The sequence below is a fragment of the Heloderma suspectum genome, chromosome 7 (genome assembly GCF_057233095.1).
Source record: "Heloderma suspectum isolate Gila_16-S chromosome 7, 16-S_ref, whole genome shotgun sequence".
Classification (NCBI taxonomy): domain Eukaryota; kingdom Metazoa; phylum Chordata; class Lepidosauria; order Squamata; family Helodermatidae; genus Heloderma; species Heloderma suspectum.
Genome location: NC_139464.1, coordinates 112,748,421 through 112,774,567, shown reverse-complemented (window position 1 = coordinate 112,774,567; position 26,147 = coordinate 112,748,421). Strand labels below are relative to the sequence as shown.

General features: G+C 44.9%; 1 protein-coding gene across 2 annotated transcripts in view; it reads right to left on the bottom strand.

Annotated features, from left to right (window-relative positions):
- The window catches only part of CAMK1D (calcium/calmodulin dependent protein kinase ID), a 300,742-nt gene that overhangs the window by 28,452 nt on the left and 246,143 nt on the right, over positions 1-26,147 (bottom strand). For both annotated transcript variants that reach the window (XM_084811563.1, XM_084811564.1), the window contains exons 5-6: positions 20,392-20,518; positions 7,048-7,123 (exon numbers count right to left, since the gene is read on the bottom strand). In XM_084811563.1, coding sequence (XP_084667689.1) covers positions 7,048-7,123; positions 20,392-20,518 — 203 coding nt within the window. The remainder of the gene's footprint in view (positions 1-7,047; positions 7,124-20,391; positions 20,519-26,147) is intronic.

Genomic DNA, 26,147 nt, shown 5'->3' with positions numbered 1-26,147 from the left:
ACTTTTCAGACACAAATCAAAGTGACAAAATGTTTCATATCATTTTTGCCAAGCAGCCATTTAGTAAAATATGAGCCTTGATAGTCTTTCTCTGGGGGTTATGATGCTTTCCCCCAGCTTCTCTACTTAAAAAACAAAACATCTCCCGTCCTTCAGCCTCCTCCAGCAAGAATTCCAGACTAAGCATTAATGTGAAAGACAAGAAGACTGCTTCTCTGTGTTCCATTTTTAAAACAATGCTATCTTTTTTAGCTCACTGACTTGAGAGCTGTGTGTAATGAAAAGCTGACAGGTCTGTAGGATTCTGGCACCTTCTGACTCAGCTTGTTCAAATTCTCCAAGCCCAGATTCTGCGACAGTCCCCTGACAATGGAGGCTGGTGGCTCGGATGTCGGTGGGGCTGTGAATCTGCTCTGGGTTTCAGTCAGAACTCTAAAGGAGCTATCCAAGCTGCTGAACCTATCTTGGGGACAGGGTTCGGCAGTGGGTTCAGCACCTCTGGGGAAGAGGGAGAATAGTGAGGATGCACATGAAGGGGGACAGGCAAGAGAGTAAGAAGAGAAAACCTGAAAGACAAATGGAGTTGGGGAGCTTCCAGACAAATGGTTCCTAGCGCTATCAATCAAAACTCGCCTGGAACTCCTGCAAAACTCCTTGAATGAGACAGGCCTATAGCACAATCAAAGACTCATCTGGAAGCATCTTAGGTGCTGCAAGGCAGTGAGGACCCCTTCCCTGGAGAATCCTAAGAATTGTAGTTTGATGAGATACGGAGACTTTTCTGAAAGATATTCCTAATTTCTCCCACCTCTTGAACTATAATTTCCAGAATTCCCAGCGAAGAGGAAATTACTCTTCTTTATCCTCAGAATGGGTAGTTTCACTTATCCTTCGTGTGACATCATCATGCGGTGTTTCTCTGCCCTCACCACCCTAATTGGCTACCAGCAGAATGTGACAACATCCCATCATGGGTAAACTAAAGAGTACAAGAGCTGCGGGGCAAATGAGACAAAGGTTGTAAATGCAGCTTGGAACTAACAATGGTCCAAAACAAAGGAACTACAAAAGTACTGAAAGGTCAGGACTAGAAAGATTAGAACTTCAGCCTTCTAAGGGAGATAAAATATAGCAATTAAGGCTGGCTCACCAATGAAATTTTTTTGTTGAATAATCACCTGCCTTTGACTAATTGGTCAGTTAATTAACTGATTACATTTAAATGAATTTACATAATATTTGTAATTATGTATTTTCATTTTCTTGCACGTTTTGGGCCCTTTTTTGAAAAGCAACATAGAAATGAACAGTTATGCAGCCTAGCATAGCACAGCATACTTTGCATAGCATCGCATAAGATAACATGGAAGGAAATGTGAAATAATCTCCGACTTAATAAAAGCAGCCTACTTTTGCTAGAAAGGAAGGTCATTTATACATTTTCTTTTGAATTCTCTGTTAAAGTAACACAACAGACTCAAAATAACCTTGAAACATAGAAGTGTGCCCTAAACTTTCAGCCCATTAATTAAAACCTCATTAAGATTCCATATAAAATAAGGGCAATCTCTATAGGGCTGTAAAAGGACTTGGATCCAGAGAACTGCCAATGGAAAATGACTTTCCCACCCTCTCCTCCCCATGGCAGTATCCCCACCCCCATCCTCTCCTAATGGTCAGGGGATCCCCCAGAATGGGGTAGGATGTGGTACAGAAGCAGAGGGGGAAAGGGCACTGTGATGGAAGGTGCCTCCACCTGATTTTCAGCAATTCTCCCTGCCCCCCTGAGCCCTATGGAAACTCTGATGCCAATGGAAAGTTTTTCCATTTTTGGAGAAGGAAGCAATAAACCTGCCTCCCATGTGCTGCAAGCGCCCGAAAATGCACCCACCATGCCTGTAGAAATTAAAGAAAATCTGGGCAATATCCCAAGGCAGGTTATCACATCAGACCAAGGTCTATCTAGTCTAGCATTTTATTTTCAACAGCAGCCCACTGAATGCCTGTGGAACCTCATAAGCCCATTGTTAGCTCCAGCCGCTAATCTTCAGAGTTGTACTGCAGCTGCATATGGGGCTTCTATTAAAGCAGCCTTCCCCAACCAGGCGCCCTCCAGATGAGTTGGACTACAGTTACCATCATCCCCAGCCAGCATGGCCAATGGCCAGGAATTCTGGGACTCGTAGTCCAAAACATCTGGAGGGCACCAGGCTGGGGAAGACCATATTAAAGCATCACGGCTAACAGCCATTGATAGATCTACTCTCCATGGATTGGATCAGCTTAAAGCAGCAGCCATGAATTCATCTTTTGGGAGTAAAAGCCATGGCTTAACTATGCATTGTGTTAAAATGCACAGATTCCTGCCAGGAAAATCATTTTTAAAATGAGGCCCTCAAAATAGCGCCATGTATATTCGTACACGAACAGAATAAATTACAGAATCAGTTTTCAGTGGGAAAATCCCAGTCCATCCTGGGGGAGTTTCAATCAACTGGCATTTTCTTCTTCCCCCAGTGAAACCAAGCACTGAGGAAATGTGCAAGGTTATGGCCATCCCAGAAATAGCAGCCAGCTGTTTTGTCAGCATTCCATTGCACCTACATATTCTCAGCATTGACTAAATGTAACCCTGAACATGTAACCAAAATAAATGGATGCGAGTATCCTCCTCCTGAGAAAAACAGCTGCATCTGTGAAAGAGGAACATATTTTAACATTTCCTGGGGAAAATACTACAAGGGACTACTTTAATGCAAGGCCACATGAGTGTCTAAGGAAGCTGCTTCTCCCTAAAATGGGAGTACAAATATTAGAGCAATTAGAAAAAATATATTGAACAGAACTCGAGATAATGTTGTAAGCATTTTAATGCTGTTGTGAACGAGGCTGTCTGAAATTTATTTATTAATTAAAAATGGTGCTCGAGGCAGTTGGTGAGCGTAAGTGTGCAGCTAGGTCGTAACCCAAATCTGGGGGTGGGGGAGCAGACCGAGAGAGGTGCTGTGGCCACTACTGTGGATCTCTCTTTCACCAAACCATATTCAGAGAACTGGCTGGTTGCTGTATATACCTGGACCCAGCAACTCGCACGTACCTGCAAGACTCAGAAAAGCCACGGGGCAGCTGATGAGGGGTGGGAAAATGAGCGATGTTCGAGACCGTTACAATTCTCCCAACATTGTCTCACTGCTTATCTTATGCCCAGCTCCCATTCACAATCGCTGCTGCCTTTGGGGAAACAGGAGATTTGCACAAATTTCCTGAATTTTGCACAAATCTCCTCAAATTTGTAATAAGCTCCTTCATAGACTAAAACAAGGCTGATTCAGTCTAGTGAGGAAATTTGCAAAAAATGAACTGGGAATCAGGAACAAGACACATACGAGAGCGCATTCAACAATTTGCCAATATTTTCAGCAGAGACATGCTCATGCTTGCACTTGGGGCTTCGAATGGGGCATGCTCACATGTTTGGTAAGCAAAAACATTCTCAAAGATCCCTGCTGGTATCAGCCCTTTTTCCTGCTGTTGTCCCATTTTCCCCATGCGTATGCAGCTCTCTTCCCTTTTCTACCAACTACAGCACAACCCCTCCTATCTAGGCTCTACGCCAGCCTAGTTTCTGGTTATTCCTATATTTCCTCAGCTCTGTCTTTGAACTGTTTCTGCTCAAGCTCTTTATATTCTTTTTTGTATCCTGCTCAAGGTATTCTTATATCATTTTTTCTGCCTGCTCTTGACTTGCTCCTTGCCTTCCTTCAGATGCACAGATTCCTGAACGTCTTCTCTCCCGTCTCCTAGGTCCTTGTCCGATTAGATTTCCTAGCCCACAGCATCCCTACTACAAATCACCCCAGTCTGTTTTTTGCCCCGGCCAACAGTACACTGCTCCTTCTCTTTAAGGATTATTTCAGCATCACTGTCCTTTCGCTCTTTTAATTGACACTGCATTGTTTATTAGCATTCTAAGTGAGCTTTCTTCCTCGGTAATTAGAATATTTTTGAACATTCCATGACATCACAGCATCTTAGGTAACAGGAATGGAAGGATTTCCAATGACAGTGCCTTTGTTAGCCCATTATGTATTTAAGTAATCGACTAAGTTGATTGGCTCATATCTTCTTATGATTCAATTCTATATTTTCTGCATCTGTTAATGAAGGGCTTGATCCCTGTAAGGATCCCTGCAGCATTCACCTGTGCAGGGATCCTTACAGGGTATAAGGGATCTCCCCCCGCCCCAACCATGGTGCATAATGGCACTGTGCCAAGCCACTATAGGGAAAGGAAGGCCTGCTTTATGTGCGGTCTCTGCTTTTGTTGTATATTTATGTGTTTTTGTTTTTCATGACATTGTGATTTTAAATTGCTGTAAGCCACCCTGAGTAGTTCACAGGCACTAGAAGACTGGGATAGAAATCTCTCTATAAATATATCCTCATCCAGACCTCCATTCCGCTTGGTCAGTGTTCATGTTCCCTGACTGAGGAGATGGAGGAAGACTGGACAGAGATATGGGAGGCACACACAGGCTTCCCATTCTCTGCAACAGTTTGGCCTGCTGAGTGCCTCTGTGCATGTGCACCAGGGGCGGGGGAGGCGGGGCGCAGAGCTCTGTTATACCCAGTGGCCACCTTCCCCAAACTGGTGCTCTCCTGATGTGTTGGCCATGCTGGTCTGGGAATGCTGGGACTTACAGTCTAACACATCTGGAGGGCGCCAGGTTGGTGGAAGCTGCCCTGTGTTGATGCCACCGTGTACAGATGCTGTGCCTGTGGTGGGAAGGATATGAACACCCTTATATTTTCTAATTTTAAAAACAATTTGTAATGGGTGTGTGTGTGGAACCTGGGATCTATAATATAGCTGTTTTAAATAAAATAAAATGAATATAACATGTGGAATAACAGGAAGTTCTAAGCTGCTAAAATTAGGAATGACTTCTTCATACAAAATGAACTTTCTTATTTAAAGTATCTGACCATAAAGTTGCTGAGATCTGGATGCGATTAAAGTGAAGCGCTCAGGGCTGGCACTTAAGAAAGTTTAGTATTTCTTAACACATTTTATTTGTCTAAGGTTTTTACATTTTTGGGGTAGTTGTAATCTATAATGTATTCAATCATGCATTAAAAAAAACAGCAGAAGTCCAGAATTAGCTTATTTTCCCACTGGTCTGTGTCCAAGGGAGATATGGTATGTATGTATGTATGTATGTATGTATGTATGTATTTAGTATTTTCTGGCTAAGCCAGCCAATTCAGCTTACATGGCTCTCATGGCAGCTTAAAATCAGGGAAAAAATGTATGATATAATAAAGTTATCCTACTCAAAACATTAAAAGAAAATATCAGTTACTTAAAAGTACGTATAACAATGTCAGACAGCATCTTAAAATATTGCAAAGACTCAGGGCCAAATTTGATGAGATGTGACCTGTGGTAGGATTTTCTCTCGCCAGGGGCCCAAACAGAACTGGGAGTGCTGAGCTGTAGGAAAGGATGTAACACGTTCCCTGCACCATTTACTCAATGAAAACTGCCTCCCATCAAGCTGCTTTTTGCCGCGTGCTCAGGAAAACGTATGGTTACTTTTTACACAATGTGGCTACTTTTTACCAAAACTGAAAGAGACATGAGCCTCAGGCATGGATCTCAAATGTCTCAACTATTCTGGACAATTATTATTATTATTATTATTATTATTATTATTATTGCCATCAGTGTGCATGGCACTTTGCACAATGAAACCCATGAGTCACATGGATTCTGCAGACTTGTGGATTGGTCTTTCACTTTTGGGGGAGATTACTTGCACACTTGTGCAAATCTACATTAATTCATGCACATTAGTGCTAGTACATATGAATTAATGCAGATTAGTGCATTGCGCAAGTGCACATTAGCGCTTATGCAAATGAGTGCTAATGTGAATTTGCTCAAAGAGAACAAAATTCTGGTTTTAAAAAATCTGATTCCATCAATGAGTGGACGACGGAACAAAAGACACCTGACAATCCGCAAAACACAGACAGAATGGATTTAACAAAATCCATACATCCCTACTAAAAAAGTAAAGGTAAAGGTGTCCCCAACCAGTCGTGTCCGACTCTAGGGTGTGGTGCTCATCCCCGTTTCTAAGCCGAAGAGCCAGCGCTGTCCGAAGATGCTTCCGTGGTCATGTGGCCGGCATGACTGAACACCGAGGTGCACGGAACGCTGTTACCTTTCCCGCCGAAACGGTACCTATTTATCTACTTGCAATTTCTTGCTTTCGAACTGCTAGGTTGGCAGGAGCTGGGACCGAAGACAGGAGCTCACTCCGTCACACGGCACTCGGGTCTCGAACTGCTGTCCTGCCGACCTTCCGGTCTGCAGTTCAGCATCTTAACCACTAAGCCACTGCGGTCCTGCTAGATAGAGATTAAAGTAATGTCTGGTTTGGCCCTGTGGCATCACACCTGCAAGTCTAGATTCTACTGTTGGTGCAAACTGTTGTTCCAAAAAAGAAAAGTCCTCTTCGGATTCAGCACACCATTCAGTTGTCATGGTTCACAGCAGTTGAGAGCTATCCTCCATGAATTTGCTTCAGCTTCTTAAAATCCGTCTTATATAGTGGCCAGCCACATCTTCTGGTAGTGAAGTGTCAAGGACTGTGACAGAGGGATGATTTGGATTGTGGCAAGAGGGGCTTTGGGCATAGCAACAAAAAACAGAGATACGTGCAGAGAGTTTGCGAACGTACTATGCAACCCAGTTGCGACGATGGAGGAGGTGGGGCTGGAGCGCTCCCCCTCCTCACGTGTTGTTTGTAGTGGGTCAGAGAATGCCTGAATAGGGCTTGTGTGTGGGTCAGTTGTCTATCTTAAACTAGGCCCATGTCTCAATGTTTAATGCCACCAATGTTTTCGGGAGATGTGTAAGAAACACTCAGGAGTGCTAGCATTCCTGCTCTCAGTCGCCCACCCAGGCACAACATTCAAAGCCAGTGCGATAATATCTGACATGAAACTAATAACATTAACTCACTTAATAGTACTTACAGAATGTACGCAATAACTCCAATGGACCAACAGTCCACTGCTTTGCTGTAGGGTTTCTGGGCAAGCACTTCAGGAGCTGTAATGAGGAAGGGGGGAGGGAAGTCAGTAAATGAGTCAAAATCCAACGAGCATGGCCAAAGTCCAAACAGAGAACTCAGGAACTGTTCATTGAAGTTAACAGACATTGCCCCGCCTACGCTATTCATTTGCCACTGGAGTAGAATCTTGGGAGTTATGAATCTCTCAGAAATGGAAGCACATGTGTGTTTAGAGGGGTGGGGGCACCATCAATATGCACGGCGCTCCACAGACTAAAAAGCAAAAAGTGAGGCTTGGGCCTCTTAGAAGCTTACAAGCTAAATTAAGGCAGTTATAGCCCTGAGAGCCTATCTATATTAATTATAGTATTGACTTAAATTTGTTTAATAGCCATTCCTTCTTCTCAGGGAAGCATGGGAATGACAAGTCTGCGAGGGGGCTAAGGAATCTCTAACAGAGAATTCTCAGCACCCTCACCAAACTACAACCCCCAGAATTCTTTGAGGGAAACCATGGCGATCTGATAGAAGTCTGTAGTGCAGACAAACTCTGAAACTCCTCCTTCACCTCCCACCATTCAGCCGTCTCTGGAGCTTGCAAAAGCTGTAAGTGGGTGAAGAATGCCCCTTAGTAGCATCTCTGACTTGCTCAGAAGAAGCAGTCGTGGCAGGAATGGCAGCAGCACTTTAGGAAATGGTTCAGGCAATATTTCAGCTGGCCCAGGAACATATGCACATCCAACATCTTCTACCCAGAGGAGGGGACTTCCCCACGATCCCACCTACCACTCCATATGTAGAAAAATTGCAGAATTATTCTGTGCTTGAATGCGGAATTGCAATTTCATGAAAGTTCCCTTCTCCAATGTTGCAGCATGGCATATGAATAGACCACTTGCAAGAATAGTTATTTTTGAGAGTGAACAGCTGAAATATCAGATGAGGCCATCCATTGGTGTTTGGCTGATGGATAGGTTCAGGTCTCTGCAAATCATATCTGTATATCTGCTATTCTATTGTAATTTATAGGGTAATTGTTCCTTGTAGGCAAGGAGTGGATCTAAAGCAAAAGTTGGATCAGAGGAACTTTGCTTTCCAACCCATAGATCCACACACTACCACCATCTATTCTGCTGATTCACAGAAGCATCACCATCACACGCGTGAATCCGTTCACTCTGTTTTCTTGCTGTCGCTCTTATACAATAGGGCTGCACTCCTGTGTACAATTATTTGCCAGAAGTGAAATCAATGGAACGGTGTGGGAACATATGTACCTATGTAGCTGCCTAAAGGCACAATGCCAAGTATATTTACTCAGACGCAAGTCCCTCCACATTCGGTTGCACTTACTCTCTAGTAAGCATGCTTAGGATTGCAGTCTTATACGAAGTCAGACCACAGTCAATCCAGTTCAGTATTGTCTACACTGACTGGGAGCTGGCCCTCAGACAGGAGTCTTCCGTATAGGTCAGGGATTGAAGCTGGGACCTCCTGCATGTAAGGCATGTGTTCTACCACAGAACTACAGCCCTTTCTTTAGTCCAGACTTTTAGTGAGGGTATCAGGAGAAGGCAGGCAGACACAGAAGAAAGGGGAAGGATGGCACATTTGGAAAATGTGACGTGAAACAGGGCAGTTACGAACGTGGTTGATGTCAATTCCTCATATCACAGTGGCACTTTCTCCCCAAAGCTATGAAACTAGGAATCGCCGCTAGGTCATGTACACGATCACGTGGTTTACAAGTTATCTTTCCATATGAATGCAAACCACAGACACAGTTTGCAGAGTAAAACACCGTGAGCCTGCCCTCAGTCCAAAACCTTTTGGAAATAATCTTTATATTACCGTATTTTCCGGCATATAAGACGACTTTTTAACCCAGGAAAATCTTCTCAAAAGTCGGGGGTCGTCTTATACGCCGGGTGTCGTCTTATAGGGCGGGTGCTGAAACTTCCGAGCCGGACTGGAGAATCTGCGGTCGCCGCATATGGCGGGGGGAGCTCAAAAACGGCCGCGGCCACATCCCCACCGTATGCGGCGACTGTATGAAAGCAGCAAGGGCGGTGCTGTACAAGTATGGTAGAAGAAAATCCACTCACCAGGATTCGTGGAAAGAAGTGACTTAATGCGGTCCCGATGACGAGGTGAGGGGGCGCCTCACCGGGAAGGTGTAAGTGAAGGGCGGAGCAGGCTGCAGGCGTCCGGGACGCCCGGGGTATGGAAAAAAGAGGCGTGTTTGCGCTACTGCTCTGATAGTATTGGAGACAGGGAGGGCTGGGCAGGCAGGGAGGGCTGACCAATCCAAGCAGGCTTTGTATACAACAACCAGCCAATCGCCAGTAAGGTACATCGCTTGCCGTGATATTTTAACTGGAAAAGTTGGGGGTCATCTTATACGCCCAGTCGTCTTATATGCCGGAAAATACGGTACTTATTTATGTGACTGTTTTAAGACCTATAATAATACTGAGACTTGGAAGAAAATATAGGACATCTCTTCTTTCTGCAGAGGAGGGGGGAAACTGACAGGAGGTGGTGGTGGTCAACTTGTCTCTGCCCCCCCTCGTCCCAAACATTTATGAGTGAACAGCTGACAGATGGATGAGGGGAGGGCAGCGATCCACCTGCTAACGGATACGAGCCACCTCCGACTGCCACCTTCGTGGCACGAGCCCCCACATTCACAATTTGAAATGTTAAGATTTTAAAGAGCTCATATTTTTAAACTGTGAATCATATTCATAATCAGCATCTGACAGATTAGAGGACTTCAAATAAAAACAACATGAAGAAGGTAGGGGGACTGACGGAAGGCCATCAATTTCCTGCCAAGAAAAACAAAACACAAAAGTTTTGGAAACTTGAAAAAGAAGTGTTTGGAACAGCTCTAGTTCACATTGCTCGCTAAGAAATCCTGACAGCTCCAAAGCAGTGTGCTGCCAAATGGAGGATTTGGAGACGAGAAGACAACCTAGTGCAGTGTGCCACTGTGATATGTTACCTCTGCTGCGAAGTGATCCAAGCGAGACAGCTGTCACTGCCCCTCTAGCAGGCTGACTAATGAAGTGCCATGGTTGTTGGAGACAGGGTTGGCGCTGCTTGCCGTTCTGAAGCAAGGGTACCACAGTAAAAGAGGGATGAGAAGTGATGCCAAACAAAAACATGCATAAGAACTAGGGATATGAAAACTCTGTGGGTTGTATCCAATATTAGTCCTACTTAGAGTAGACCATTGAAATAAATGGGACTTAAGTCTGACTAACATTAGATACAGCACACTGAATACAACCCTGTGCCTTCATTTCTGCAGATAGCTTTGCTTTTCTGTTTTCTGGCACTACATGTTCACAATGCTGATCTGCAGAAGTCAATATTATCATTCCTATTTCACACAGTGCCATCAACATACACCAGAGTTGGGCAACTTCCGAGGGTCCAGGGTCCAATTTCTGACCCTAGAACTCACCGGGGGCTGCACACATCCTCACTGCCACTGCCAAAATCACAGCCGCTGAATTGCTGCCAAATTTGGGTGGCAATTTGAAGGCAAGAAAAAAGCCGTATTTTCGCTTTAAAACAAGGCGCATGGGGAGTGGTTTCTTTGCATGAAAGTCTAGAGAACTGTGTTGCTTATGCCTGCATCTTTCATTTGCAAATGCTTAGCAGGGGATTTTAAAGCCCCATGACTCCAGTCCCTTTTAATGCAAAGTAGCTACTGAATTTTCAAAGCAAAATGTTGGCTTATGGTTTGAATGTTTATAATAGTTGCCTTGTCAGCAATTATATGTTTCAGTGCTATTAAAAACACAGAGGGAATAACAGAGAGATTTTCCTGCTAGTAATTGCAGTATCAGGCGGGTCTACTTGAGGAACAAGACAATATTCCCCTTAGCTCCTGTCCTTAGAGCCCTAACATATATATGGGATAAAGAAGCTTTCTCAGTCGACCTCTGGGGGAGCATGGCTTCTTTGTCCCAAGGTTTGGGAGTGGCGTTTGGTTAGCCAACTGTTCTCAGAGTCTGTCTGAAAGCCGCACACCGGTGCTCTGGACTTGGACTAGAGACAGAAAATATATTTTAGTTTATTAAGAGAGCAATCCTGTGGTCCCTGGGAGAGTGTCCCAGCGACCATAGGATTGCTTGGAAAAACCCTTCCAAGGTTGGAGACAGTGCTCCAACTTCAGAAGGGCGAGTTGGAGATCCAATCTCCCCCCTGCCCCCTGCAGCCGGCTCAGAAAGAATTGTGCTGGCTGCCCTCTGAGGTCAGAAGAGAGACCGAGGAGGAGGAGGAAAGGGGGCTCTCAGGTGGTTGAGGAGGGAGGAGACTGAAGAGGCCAGAATACGAGATATCCTGAGCCTCCCCCAGCCTCCTTCCCTCCTCTTTCAAAACACCCTTGCTAGACAGGCTGAAGAGGCTGTCTAGTGAAAATCACCAAAGGAGGAGGACAGGGAGGCAAAGATCCCCCCACCACTTCTCCTGCCCTGCTGGCTTCAGCCTGGCAGAGCATGGGAATCTCAGAAGCCTCTGAATTCAGAGGCTTCCAAACAGCAAGGGCACAATAGATAGGATTGCACCCCAACTATAAGTTGCCTTAGGGTCCCTACTGGAGCCCAAAGGCGACTCATACATTTGCAAATAAAAATAAAATAAAATGTGTTCTTTGATTTGTCACAAAATGGGCCTTCGTCCTCTCCTCTGACGTTTGGCATGTCTGCTGCCTTGAGGGAATCATAAAATTGTTGAAAACTGTGCAGTTTGGATGGAAAACACCAAAGTTTACATGCACTAGAAAACTGCCTGGGTCTGCCATTGAAATAAATGGAAAACAAACAAACATGAAAGGGAACAATGAATACAAAAGGTGTGGCCATCTGGGGAGTCCTGGAGGGCTGCATTGGGGCCCAGGGAGGTCTTTAAAAAAAAGGATTCAGCAAGTGATAACCGAAGCTACTTCTCTCTTGACGGCAGTATTGAAAATGGCAGTGAGTATCCTCATTTTGGAATGCATTCCACCTTCTATTTGTCTCCATAAAGGCTGTTTCACACTATCTCCGGCTGGCAATTCTGTGTACATGGTAAACAGGGTACAGCATCAGCATGAGGAATCACATGTGTGCCCACACCACCATATGCGAATGTACACAGCACTGGTACTGCACTTCTTCACATATGGAGCAACTGCAATGCATGACCTAAGTTGGCTTGCCTACGTGCGTAATGTAGATTTCCACAATCCTGGCCCCTTTTTTTTAAGGGAAAGGCTTACGGGGATAGGACGACATCTATATGCCCTGGTTGCACATAGCCTTGTATGCAGGGAGGCGTGGTCAGAATCCCTGGTAACTGCGTGGGAGGAGAGGCTCTAAGGACATAGCAAAGAAAATCCATAGCAATTGGCGCTCTAAGGACATGCCGTTCGCTCTGGCAAACTTATTTATTTATTGAATGAATTTGGAACCTGACCTTTAGTTTGAAAACTCCATGGGTGGCTTGCAATCAAATAAACATTCAAACCGTGAGTGAGGATCCCCCCCCAAACTCCTTGTAGCTACTGTGGAAAACTCTATGGTGCCCATCGAGCTAAATATGATAAAAAGCAGGAACGGGAGCTGGCTGGGGAATGCTGGGAGTTGTAGGACCTTTTCTCTGTCTAAACATGCATAGGATTGCACCCTTAGTGTCATTCTTCCACAATAACGACTTAATTGGGTTTTCTGTAATGAGTGTAAGTATAAAACCTGTTGATTATCTTCACAGTACTCATAACACTAATGTTTTAAAAATACTTGATGGTTATTTGACAATATTTGGCTGGCCAACTGATCAAATCTTTTTTGCCTAGTCAAATGCTCTACCCTAGTTCATGTTTCAGCACAAAAGAGTATTGGTTTTACAGCTGGATTTTGAAGATTGATTTGGATTTTTGCTGTCCTTAGTTTCAGTGCAATTGTTCTACATTTATCCTAGCATACAACTAAGGCCACATATTTATTTATTTAATTTATTTATTACATTTCTACACCACCTAATAGCTGCAGCTTTCTGGGCAGTTCACAAAACAGATGATAAAACCATAAAATACAGTAATATAATGGGTGGTATCCAATGCTGCCTATGTGCCTTCACTGTTTGAGTTGCACCACTGGGACAGCCCACTATCATAACAGGAAGATAGTACTTCCTAGAGCAACCCCGGAAATGAGCAAAAGCATTCGTTTCCAGAACAGTCTAGGCCAGTGGAGCTCCCTTCTCCTGGCTCTGCTGTTCTGTTCTGTTCCAGAAACGAGTGTTTTGGCTCATTTCCAGCTGTTTTAGGAAGCACTAACTTCCCGTGGCACCAGCAGTGGGTCCTGCTGGCATATGGGCAGCATTGGATGCTACCCAATTTAAAAATCTTACGTTTAAAACAGAATAAAACCAAAGTAAAAACCAGGGTAAAAGACTGCAGCAGTGCAAAGTTCTAAAAATGCTCTAACACAATTTTTAAAACTGAAGGACTAAAAAGTCTGGAAAAATTAAAAGGTCTTTACCTGGCACCAAAAAGATAACAGCGTAGGCAACCAGGTAAGCCTCTCTGGGGAGGGCATTCCATAACTGGGGTGCCACCACTGAAGAGGCCCTGTCCTTAGTAGCCCCCTGCCTCACCTTAAATTTGGCACTGGAGAAGGAAGGGCCTCTGACTATTATCTTAGGGTCCAGGCACGTATATATGGAAGGAGACAATCCTTCATGTAACCTGGCCGCAAGCCATTGGGGATTTTGTAGGTTAATGCCAGAACTTTGAACTGGGTCTAGAAACAGACTGGCAGCAGGTGCAGATCATGAAGCACTGGCACAAAGTACACATTTCAGGTGATATGCATGTAACTAACGAGCTTTGAGAGAGAGGAAATAAAATTATATGTCCGGGAACATTAGGAAACTGCCAATAATAAGGATGACCTTGTGTCTCAGAAAAGCCGCCTAATGCAGCAAACTACAGAGAAAATGTACAAGTGTACTATCAGGTGTAATAGCAACTGCAGAACTAGTGGAGGGTATAATCACACGGAATGGCAGAGTCATTTTAGTGTATTTGTCCCAGGTTACCTGGGCAACAAGCTGAAGAAAAATAATAACACAGAAGAGGAGCTGGCACCTACTGAAAATAAAAAGAAACACAAAACACCTTTCAAAGGTTGTGATTTACTCTGCAATCCTATAAATCTGCATTGGGCTCAATGGGGCTTACACCAAGGACATGCATAGAGGTCTGCAGCTGTAATCTTCAGAATCAGAGTAAACATGCTGGGTTGGATCCTGATGTTGCTATGTGCAGCTGGGCTGGTGAAAGGGGACTTCCTTGCCTTTTCCTCCCCACAGCAGCCCTTCCAGAACCCTGAAAATGCTACACAGAGGGGCAGAGAACCCTGCTAAAAAAGGAGAACTGCGGTGCAGGAGGGCGGATCCCTGAAAAACAGGCACAGGCATCTTCTGTGAACAGAGCCCTTCCATTCAAGGAAGGCAGATCCTGGGTCTGACCTGTTATGTTGGCTTTTTTCCCCAATCAATTTTTCTATAATGGCCACAACCTAGAGATCCTGTGTGTTGCCTTTTGAGTGGTGGCACCTCAGTTATTGATCAGCCTCCCCAGGGAGATCTGCCTGGTGCCATCTTGGTGGATTTTTTGGTGCTAGGCTGAAGACCTTTCTGTTCACCACAACTACGGTAGGCCTCTGAGTTTTCCAATGTGTGTGTAGAATTTGGGGGATTGCTGTGAGTTTTGTTCCTATGTTGCTTTTGTGATTTTTTTGTTCTATTTTGTATCAAAATTGTTTTTTTATGTTTATTTATGTTGTGGGGCAGCATTCAAATACCATACATAAATAATTTGCAATGGGCTGTGTACAAGGACCTCCCATGCAGAGCAGATGGTAGAGACACTTGTCAGCTCTCACAGTGCTGGATTACCTGCTGTGTGTAGAATCAGTTCTCCCGCCCCCCAAGCAGCTGATCAGTACTGGCAGACACAGTGCCAATAATCTGACTGGAGGCATGTGTAGAGTGTGGGTGTACTGTGCGTGTAGTCCACTTCAGGTGCTTTACAGAGATACCCTTTCCTCTATTAGGGGTGAATGTATGTTCTGAAACAACGAGATCTGCAACCTGGACTTATTTTTAATTAAAGCATTGAGGACCGACTCAAGCCTGGAGCCAGCTGTGACCTTCAGGAAACATCCATGATTGCTCTTTGCAGGCTTCTCCCCCTGGGATTGCTGGGGTGCTCCCAGAAAAGGGGCAGCGTCCAACAGTGTCATTCTGCTAGTGCAAATGACATCACAGTAGCGGAAACTAGGTTACAAACTATGCGCAAGAGGAGATCCAACTAAAGTTACATTTGCGCAAGCGCTTGCACAGCAGAAAGATTTACTGGAACTCTGCTAACGCTATTTGAGTAGGCGGAATGACACCATTGGATCCTGGCCAAAGCTTTTATCGTGCTATTACCCTGCCTTGTTCACAGAATTTTACAGGGGTGTCCAGGCACTTTCGACTTCCACTTATAGTCTTCCCATGTTTTCCCACTGCTTCTTCCACCTTTTTTCTCACTGTGGAAAATCCCTTAAGGAAAAAGAAAGACAGAATAGCTTTGTGCATTCTGTACTAGGTCCCATCCATCTGGAAGCACCTCTGTTCTACCTTAAATATTGTGAGCTGGTTCTCCCCACCATCTGCCCCAAGGCCTGGTATAGCCGAATGGGGGCAGATAATGGGCCATTGACTATTTCAAGTATCTGAAATGTGAGCTACACTCACCTACCATGGTGGGGTGTTAGAAAACCTATTTGGTATTAGCATGAAAAGCAAGGGCAAGAGCTGAATGCAGTTTTGCAAGCTGGGTTTTTGGCAATTCCAGGTTACTGATAGTGCTGTGAATAAGGGGAATGCCTGTGAGTCTGCGTCTGTGCTCACATAATGGCTGCTTAAGTTGTATACTTGTAGATAAGCATTGTAAGGAGCCAGCACTCTACTTTCTACAGGAAACGGAACCTGTAAAGGCCATACTCAGGAAAGAGGGAATGTAAAACAAGATCTTCATTTTTCTCCCAGAAATCATTAGAATGGTTTGTTTTCTGTTAGATAAGAATGGAATAAATAGCTATTTTTGAATCTGAGACCTGGTTTGCATGTAACGCCAATTCATGGGTTAAACTATGAACAGATAAACAACACAGAACTATCAACAGATGGCCCTGAAGCTACTTTGTCTGATGGCCCTACTGAATTTCATGGCGCTTTTACACACCCCTCCTTGTTGTCAAGAATACAGTAAGAATGGGGTGACCCGATCAGCATTGCTTCAGATCATCAGTTGAAATGGTATGATTCCTAATAATCCTCTCAGAAGCTCTCTCTTTCCAAACCCCCCAGTTTTCTCCTCATATCAAATGCAGTATTAGAAAGTACAGTGAGATTAATTTCTGAAAAATAGAAGTCAAAAGCTCTCATAGTCACTTTTCAATCAAGAGAAAGGAAGGGAAAAAAGAGATGCTCGTTAGAAAATATAGTTTCTGATCAATGATCCCCCAACACAATTTAATTAAGGGAGATGAGCAAGCAATACGAAGAATTTTCAAATGAGCTTACTTAGCTGTCAAGCAAGTCGCAGATTGAACTTCAGAAACAAGGTCTCTAATTGAGTTCCACAGAATTAAAGCAAGTTCAAAATCCAGTCCGGTACAGGCTGCCTCTTATTTCACAAAATAATCAAGAAATACACGGGGATGGTTGCTACAGAGGATTGTGACGAATAACGAATCTGCTCCTTGTTTCAAGATTACCAAGAAAAACGATCAAGTGATTTTGTGTGCACGTCTGCGTGTGTGTAGTGAATAGACCGATGGACTGTGCACTTCTGGTAAATTCCTAATAAATTCCCAGAATTCAAGAGAAGTATGCATACATACATGCATTTAATGACCCAAGACATTTTGCTGCCCCAAGCAGTTGCACAGCATGGTCCAAGAAGTCTACTCCAAGCTCCTTTGGTATGTTTCAGAAGATGCTGGGATGCAACTCATGAGGTGCACCCCAGCATCTTCTACAACACTACAATGGATCCTGGGATACACTTCTCGGATCATGCTGTGCAATCCTGGGGTATATTGCTTGGGGTTGCTTATGTAGTCGGGGAAGTCTGTGTTTGTATCGGCTGCGCTGAACATGATGTGTAGTTAAAAAAACTTCAGCTTATGATCCGGTGACAGAAATAGCTGAAGCAACCCTCATTGTAGCATAGTTTTACCCTTAGAAGACCATTTATTTATGTATTACATTTATATCCTGCCCTTTTCCCCTCTTACAAGGAACCCAACGGGGCTTACGTGGTCTTCCTCCTCTCCATTTTATCCTTACAACAACTCTGTGAGGTAGGTTAGTGTGAGAGTCATTGACTGGCCCAAAGCCTTCCTGTGAGTTTGATGGATGAATGTGGACTAGAACCCGGATCTCCCAAGACCCAGTCGAACAATCTAAGCACTACACTGCACTGGCTCTCCTTCTGTTCTACTACTGCAAACTGAAAGATGGCAGTTACACGTGGACCACACCACTTTACCTCCTTGCCAAAAATTAAGGAAGATACGTCCTCCCTGCACCATACCCACTCTTTCCCATGGTTTTGCCCATGGATTCCACACTCCGATCTCCTTTTACCCTTGTTGGTGTCCCTCTGGTTGCTCCCATGAAAGTCTGGGTATGTGTAAAGATTCCTGCCCATGTAGGTCATTCTGATACAGTGCTTACTACAAAGAACAGGGATCGTCAGGAGCTGGGGTTGCTGGTTTGGTATGTAAAAAGGATGTCAGGATGAATTATATTATGTGCAGATATCTTTAGCATGTCTGGACTGGCATGGGAGCAACCCTGAGGGCAGCAGCACCTATGAGATAAAAGAACATGTAAAAGGGGCTTTAAATTATTGATGGGTCCAAAACGTAATTGTCTCAATGATCCGATGTCTCAGATTGCCTAGGGCAGTCACAGATTCGCCTGAAGAAATGACTGGATAAATACCAGACAGGCTCAGTCCAAGCACATCCTCTTTGGCCTTCACTAGACAATCCTAGAAGCTCTTGGATCCTGTAATGCTGGTGGACCTTTATAACATTAGCAAAAGTTCTACACAAAGATAACCCAAATTCTGCAGCAAGAAAAGCTGGACTATGTGGCCTTTATAGTTATATAATTAAGGAAGAATTTATTATAACTTTCGTACCCACCTGATACAATCACCTTTTCTATGACACCCGTGAGACATGCCAGTCCTCATCTCATCCTGAAACTATGAGTAACTGAACTAATGCATATCCATCCCAGTTATCCCCTTACTATTTTCCTCCCTTCCCTCTGTTGCCTCCCCAGTGATGACATTTAGAATGTAAGCTTGTGTGTATGTTCATGTCAATGAGTGGGAAGGAAGAAGGTGTGGGTATGAGTGGGTGTGAAGGGTATGTTTGTGTGTCTCCCCCCACCTCCAGCACTGCTCATCAACACATCCCCCAAAGGATTCCCCAGCCACCAGTGCGGCCCTCCACCTGAAAGGGATTGCCCACCCCTGGTTCAAAAGCGCTGGGTTCAGAGACAGACCGACAAAAGGCCTTTTAAAACCAATTTACTGTAAGTAGAAGTCTAATTGGAAACCTCAGAATAAATGCATCTCATATATCATAGCTACTAGCACAAAAAGGGAGACAGAAAACCTGGCCATTCATAAGTAATTAAAAACGTGACACAGGATATACGCACTGTATGTATGCACCCCCAGCTAAGAGGCTTTGTTCCAATGGCACAAGTGAACAGGCAGTCACAGCTTAGAAAGACATCATTCACTTGTTTCCAATCAGCAGCAAGGCCCAGCTCCAAGAAAATGCACGATGAGACTTCAGTTCACAAAATACTCCTTTTGAATAAAGGGCAAAAACATCCGAAAGAAAAAGACTAACTTTGGTTTTCAGGAAACCAGTATCTAGCCCATATCTTCAATGCCTGACAGCTGATATATTGAATATGTGTATGGCCTTAACGTGACGTCTTTTTGGCTTAAAAAAAAAACAGCTGTGGGGGTAGGGAATTGGGATCAGGGGGATTTTTCACTCTTACCCTCTGTACCCTGATCCTGGTGAAAATTGCCTCCCTGAAGCTGCTGTTTGTCCTGAGAGGGAACCTACTGTTGGCACTAAAGGTCTTCACAACTTTTGACCAACCAGGCCAAATGTAGTCCACCAGCAATGAATCCCCTGCCCTCCCGCACCATTTTTGCTGTCCAAGGCAAGCGACAAAAGCAGAAGGTCTATTGCGCTCCTCTGGGGCAGTGATCTATGCCCGTTGGACTGCACTTGACTTGGGGCCCATCTACATGAGCCTTTTACTCCGGGATGGGGGCGAGTCTAGGTCCTTTTGATTAGACGACACAGTCGCCACTTTGCAGCCATCTGTGGTTTTCTCCCAGACACTGTGGATTTCCAAGGAGGCGTTTTGCTGCAATGTTTTTGGTTTGCTGCAGATTTCCCACAGTTGCGAACCATCTATCCCTTCCCCAAACCAACTTCACAGTTTGCAGTGGATGTGTTGCAGATGTGCGTAGTGCTTGCATCGCTCTGTGATGCCCCTTTACTCCCCCCATCCCTTCGCAGCTGTGCAGTTATAGAGGCACAGAGACGCATTTTCATCTATTTAATCACACTTCTGCATATTTTTGCAGCTTTGTATCTTTGCAATGGTTGCTTTTGGACTCAGTGCCCAAAGGCTGGGGGGGGGGGATGGTCTTGGGGGAGGACCAACATCACATTGGTCACCATTTTGGAGCGATGGGTAGGCACATACCGCTCACGCCTGTGAGTGTGAACCATCACGAGAGTCTCAGGCTGGGGAACTGACAAAAAGATGGCGTAGAAATGAAGCAGCACAGAACACCCACTTTTTACCTAATGAGGGACAGAAAGACACAGCAGAGCCCTTAAAATACAAAACAGCCACGGATGTGTCGCGCCTCCACACTCACAGGACTGCACAGCTGCGCATTTAAGTATAATGGCAAAAAAAGGGCATGGCGGAGTCTGTTAGGGAAGCACGCAGTAAACCGCAAGTGAATACCACCAGAAACTACTTTGAAGCTGCAATGCTGCACAGCTGTGATGGGGTGGGAGCTGAAAGCGGTGCCATGTAGATGGGACCTTGGTGAGTTACCATTACCAGTCATTCAGGTCTGGAGGAGAGGAGGATACAGCAGTTATATTGCTGGAACAATGCTGGCACTTACCAACATATCCCGGGGTGCCACAAGCTGTGGACATGACATCACCTTTACCCTCCATTTTCGACAGTCCGAAATCACTTATCATGATTTTAGATTCTTCATCCTGGCTGTAGTATAACAAGTTTTCTGGCTGTAGGGATATTAAGAAAACAAAACTGGTCCATGACTCTAAGAGATCACAGAAGAACAAGAAAATATTTATTTATTTATTTATTTTTATTTATTTCATTTCTATACCGCCCAATAGCCGAAGCTCTCTGATCTTGGGTTAAATAATGTATCCTTCTCTTCCATCTGCTATACAATTTCTCAATATAACCTTTCTTTTAAATCTCTGCTTGCTAGATATATAGCTTAGAACAGGAAGCAATTGTCATAACTTACTAAGTGTGCAATCGCGTACAGAAAAAGGCGTACAACTCCCAGCATGCCCCACCAAGCCATGGCTGGGGCATACGGAGAGTTCTGAGCCTTTTATGTCTAAACATGCAATGTACCTTTAACAGGCATGCAGAAAAGGCATTTTAGCAGGTGCTACCAATTAAAACACCTGTTGAAATGTCCACTTTTCTACACAATTCCATGGAGGATAAGGCTATCAATGGCTACTAGATTCAAGCTTTCTTCACATGTAGCTTTTATCTTGCGATTGAGATTGCTCCTTCACAGAACTTCGCAGGCTCTTTACATGACGCCGTCTCCTGCACTAGGTGTCTCGTGCACTAAATGCCCTTTGTTCCTTTTTAAAATAGATAACAGATAACGGGCTATCAAATTATCCCGTTGTGTTCTGCTTGAGTCCCCTCCATGAAAAGAGGAAAAGCACCAAGAAGAGGAGCGAGATCAATTAAAGATAAGGGAAGACTCAGATACGAGGAGAAGGAGGGGGAAAGGCGAGGGGGGAAAGGAAGCGGGTGAAAAAGGGAGTGATGCTGCATTTAAAACGGAAGCAGAAAGACCTATTTTAAATGCAGGATTTTAGGCTGGTGTAGAGATGCCTATAATGATTATGTACTGGCCACATTAGCACGTTACACGAAGCCACCCTGCAAATAAGCTATGCAGTGTGGGCAGTTCATGGAACAACCCATGGTGTGCCCGACAGACAATCCGGCTCACTGTGGCTTGTTCTCTCCCTCCTTCCTCCTCAGTCCTCCAGCCAGTGTCCTATTCCAGTGTCCTTCACTGTAGAACCTGTCAAGTCTCACCCTCCCCGTTCCAGTCGCTACCCATTCTCAGTTGTTGCTGTTTTTGAAAAAATGTCGGAGCTTCAAAAATGCACAATTGGGGTCATTAAAAAAAATCACCTCCAGATAATTGTGCAGTTGTGTTAACAATTTTTAAATTATTATTATTTTCGTCGGTCTTTTGCAAGTGCGCTCTTACAGCTGTCCAATATGCGTAGCTTTGCCTGGTCCAATTCTTTGTATGTTTCAGCTGTCAAAGGGAGCTGTGAAGTGGAGTAGGTAACATACATGGAAATTGACAAGGAGAGACTGCATATAGGATACTTTGTGCACCGTTGCCAGGGATCAATTGCCAAGTTGTCAACAGAAAAGCACTGGAAAAGGGGTGGGGGGAAAGTGGCAGAAGTAGGTGCAACAAAAGTGGGCTTGGCAATGTGATATTGTTGCTGTTAAGAGTTGAAGTGACACTTCTCAGCACCCTCCACCTTTTCAACACTTCCTGGAGCCTCCAGCTACTCCAGGAAGGGGAGATATTGGCTCCCCCTGCTTTTCACAGCTCCTTTTTGGAGCACTTATTGCTGCAATTGCTGCAGTTTCCTGACAGTTCTAGAAAAAATCCTGGGAAGGCACCTGAATGGGATGAACGGGGCCCCACATGGGGATGGGTGTAAGCACTGCTGATGCTAGCATCCCATTTGCTTCATCCCGTTCTGCCACCTCCATAGGAGTTTATTTTTAAAAACTGTTGGGAATATTTGTGCAATTTTTTGGATTGTGAAATATACACAAATGAAATGGCTGGGAAGTAAATGGAGGGGAATTTTGTGCAAATTTAAGGGGTGGGAAATAAATGGAGGGGAAATTTGTGCAAATTTAAGGGATGGGAAATAAATGGAGGGGAAATTTGTGCAAATTTAAGGGATGGGAAATAAATGGAGGGGAAATTTGAGCACCTGCAGTAATGGAGGTTAATGCATGTGTGCAGATTTCCTTCCATTCCATTTACTTCCCAGCCATTACATATGCACACATTTCTGCATTTGTTTTACAACTATCAGGGAACCAGAGTAACCATAGCAGTAAGTGCTCTGAAAAGGAGCTGCAAAAAGTGTGTGCGTGTGGGGAGCCAATATTTCCCCTTTCTAGAGTACCCGGAGACTTTGGGAAGTGTTGAAATGGTGGAGGGCACTGAGAAGCATCAGTTCAACTCTTAAAAGCGACAGAATGACATTGCCAAGGTGGAGTTATTGTCCCCCCTTTTTGGTACACCTACCTCTGCCCCCCCCCTTTTCAGTGCCTATTGAAAACTTGGCAATTGGACCCTGGCAACTGTGCACAAAGTATCCTATATGCAGTCTTGCCTTGTCAATTTCCATGTATGTTACCTACTCCACTTCACAGCTCCCTTTGACAGCTGAAACATACAAGGAAATTGACCAGGCAAGGTTACACATATAGGACAGCTATAAGAGCGCACTTGTGCACTTGTGAAAGACTGACCTCCCCCCCCCCCCCCCGCAAAAAAACCCCTAAAAATTCTGGGACCAAAAAAATATTTTTAAACAGATGGTGAACCAGTGACGGTCTCTCCAAAGTGCTGCTTGGGCATCGATGGAGGGGCTGTCATTAGCAGTGGCAAAGGCAAGATCAGCAGGGGGTTTTGCTGCTCTTGCTGAGTGGCTTGGTAGCCAATCCCCGAAATCTGCAATGATTCTTGTGTTTGGTCTTGTGTTCGGACAACATGACAACCTATCGTAGCTAGTTACCAATCATAGGTTGTCATGTTGTGAGAACCCAATCATTACCTCCACTATCAGAGGAGATATTCTTCTGTTATTAGTTGCTGTGGAACATGAGTGGGAGAGGGCTACTGCATTCATGTTCTGTTGTGGGGTCCCCATTGGGACTTCTGGTTGGCCACTGCAGGAACAGAATGCTGAACTAGCTAGGCCTTTGCTCTGATCCAGCATCTGATTGTATCTTTTGTTCTTATGGAGTTGGGAAAAGCCACTTGGGGAAGCCTTTACCCAGGCCAGTATGTGAGCAACTGGAGAGGCAGGAGCCTAAATTTGCATGACAGAAAAGGTGTGCAGAAAGGGATCTTTAGTTTAGGAAACAAAGATAATCCATTATATTCAATAGAATTACATCTCAATATTCATTTGTGCTCAAGTGATTAGAAAAGACTTCTGACTACCTAAACGTAACAAAAATGGGGACTGAAAGTATGTGGTTTAGCAAGGAGGTGCCTGCTTTTGTATATATTACTGGTATGACTCACAGCCTTCCATGAAATTGCCACAGTGTTATATTAATGTAAATCTGGCTGAGCCCCCAAAAGATAAATCTGCTATGATGCAGCTAACCTTCAACACACAATTCTAACACGTCATTAACATCTAATGAATCCTTTCACAACACAAACACTTCTGGGGCCTTTAATTTGTCTTCTGTGGCAGTTATATCACCAAAGCCCTCGATCAGGGTGGTTCTTGGTTCTTTTATTTGGCCAGGCACTAAGCACTGTCACTTCAATACAATGCATTCCTGGAAGCCACAGCTGTACCTCACAGGATCAGTCCTTGAACATACTTAAATTCATACAGAGAGAAATGGCCAGCATTTCCAATTACACTGGGAACAGGGCTGCCAAGAAAGTGGTACAAATTCCTACCATAATGTAACATGTTCCTTTTATAAACCCAATATATGTTCCAGCCACGAGTTTCCAAGAAATGACAAGAAACAGATGGGGTGATTTAGTACCACTGCATTCCCTGGTCCAAACCCAAAGCTGATGTAAAGAGCTGCACCACCATTTAAGGCAGCAACATCATATTACGGTAGCATTTGTCTCGCAGCCCATATCAGACAGGCATTTCCAATGGGTGGATTCAGATGACTATCTTATACATGGGATGATTATAGTCATTACATGAGAAATTGTGGGTTTTGTTTAATTTTCATTGCACTGGTTTTTAGCAAAGTCATCTCTTATTTTTAAGCACATAGAATCGTAGAATAGTAGGGTTGGAAGGGGCTTACAAGACCATCGAGTCCAACCCCCTGCTCAATGCAGGAATCCAAGTCAGAACATCCCCGACAGATGGCTGTCCAGCCTCGTCTTGAATGCCTCCAGTGTGGCAGAGCCCACAAGTCCAGTCATGCAGGGTCCATACAAGCATTAATTCCTGAATAATTGCTCCTAAGCTCCACTGAGCTATCTGCATGTCTGTGAGGCCATCCTCTGGCAAGGGGACATCAGAACCACCCTCCTCTGTTAGTGTCAGGGTGCCCCTGTTGCCCACTGACTTCTCCAATAGCCAGAATCAACACTCAGACAAAGGGCTGCTTTCCAAGGCTTTAATTCCATTTATCCTAATGAGGCATACAGATGCTAAATTGCTTGAGACTCAGAGGAACTACAAAGGAATAGCCATCTGGGGGTTTCTAAGGGTTAGGACGTCAGTTGATCTCTGTTTGGGAAAAACGCGGCAACTCTCTGAACTTAAGGGGTGGGAGGGGAAGATCTCCCCCTCTCCCGTGATGCTTCTGGGCTGACGTTGAGCCTATCGAGCTGAGCGCCAAAGCTCGGCGCCTGCAACCTCTCGCTTGTGCCTGTGTCTGCGCCTCGCGTCTAAAAGCTCAGGTTGTCCTTCCCTTTCCACACCTGGTTCACTGTCGCTCCCAGGGATGTGAGCAGGGGGGGTCTCCCGTTCCAGCTGCACCTCTGAAGTCTGAGAGAGTTCCTCCCCCAGGAATTGTATCTCCTGCTCAGAATCAGAGCTGCTCTGGGACTCTGTGGGCTCAGCTACAACCCTGACAGTTAGGTCCATCAGTGAAGGGCAAGACAGGGAAGTGTTGCTTAGGAACTGATGAAGTCTTTTCAGCTGCTTCACTGGCCCAGGCATGCTTTGTACAGCAGCTCGCTCAGGTGATGGAGCACTGTCTTGTTTGCCCACTCCTAAGCAAGTCCCTTCTTCCCCTGAAGGGCAGCCCTCATGGGGTTAGCAGCCACTCTTTCTCTGTCACTTCAGCCTCGTGCTTTTCTCTGAGATAGCTTGGCTGAAGCCCTGGCTTCTGCCTTCTCCTGTCTGTTCAGACAGTCCTGAGCCCTTCAGTCTGGGGGGGGGGGGAGGCTAGTGGGGGGGGGGGTTAAGCTCAGCCTCCCAACAGCTTCCCCTCTAAGGAAGAAGAAGTATGGTTTCTTCCTAGAGGCCACAGCCAGGGTGCTACAGAAGGGAGAAGAGTCCTTCCAGGGCCACAGACTGGCGTTCCTTTCGGGAAAGGCTAGTGGGGTCACATTTATTTATTTATTGCATTTATAATCCTGCCTTTTTTCCTCTTGCAAGGAACCCAAGGTGGCTTACATTCTCCTCTTCCTCCTCTCCATTTTATCCTCACAACAACAACCCTGTGAGGTAGGTTGGGCTGAGAGTCTGTGACTGGCCCAAAGTCACCCAGTGAGCTTCCATGGCCGAGTGGGGACTAGAACCCGGGTCTCCCGGCTCCCAGTCCAGCACTCTCACCACTAGGTCACATGCAGCCTAGACTGTTCTCTGGGCTCTTCCC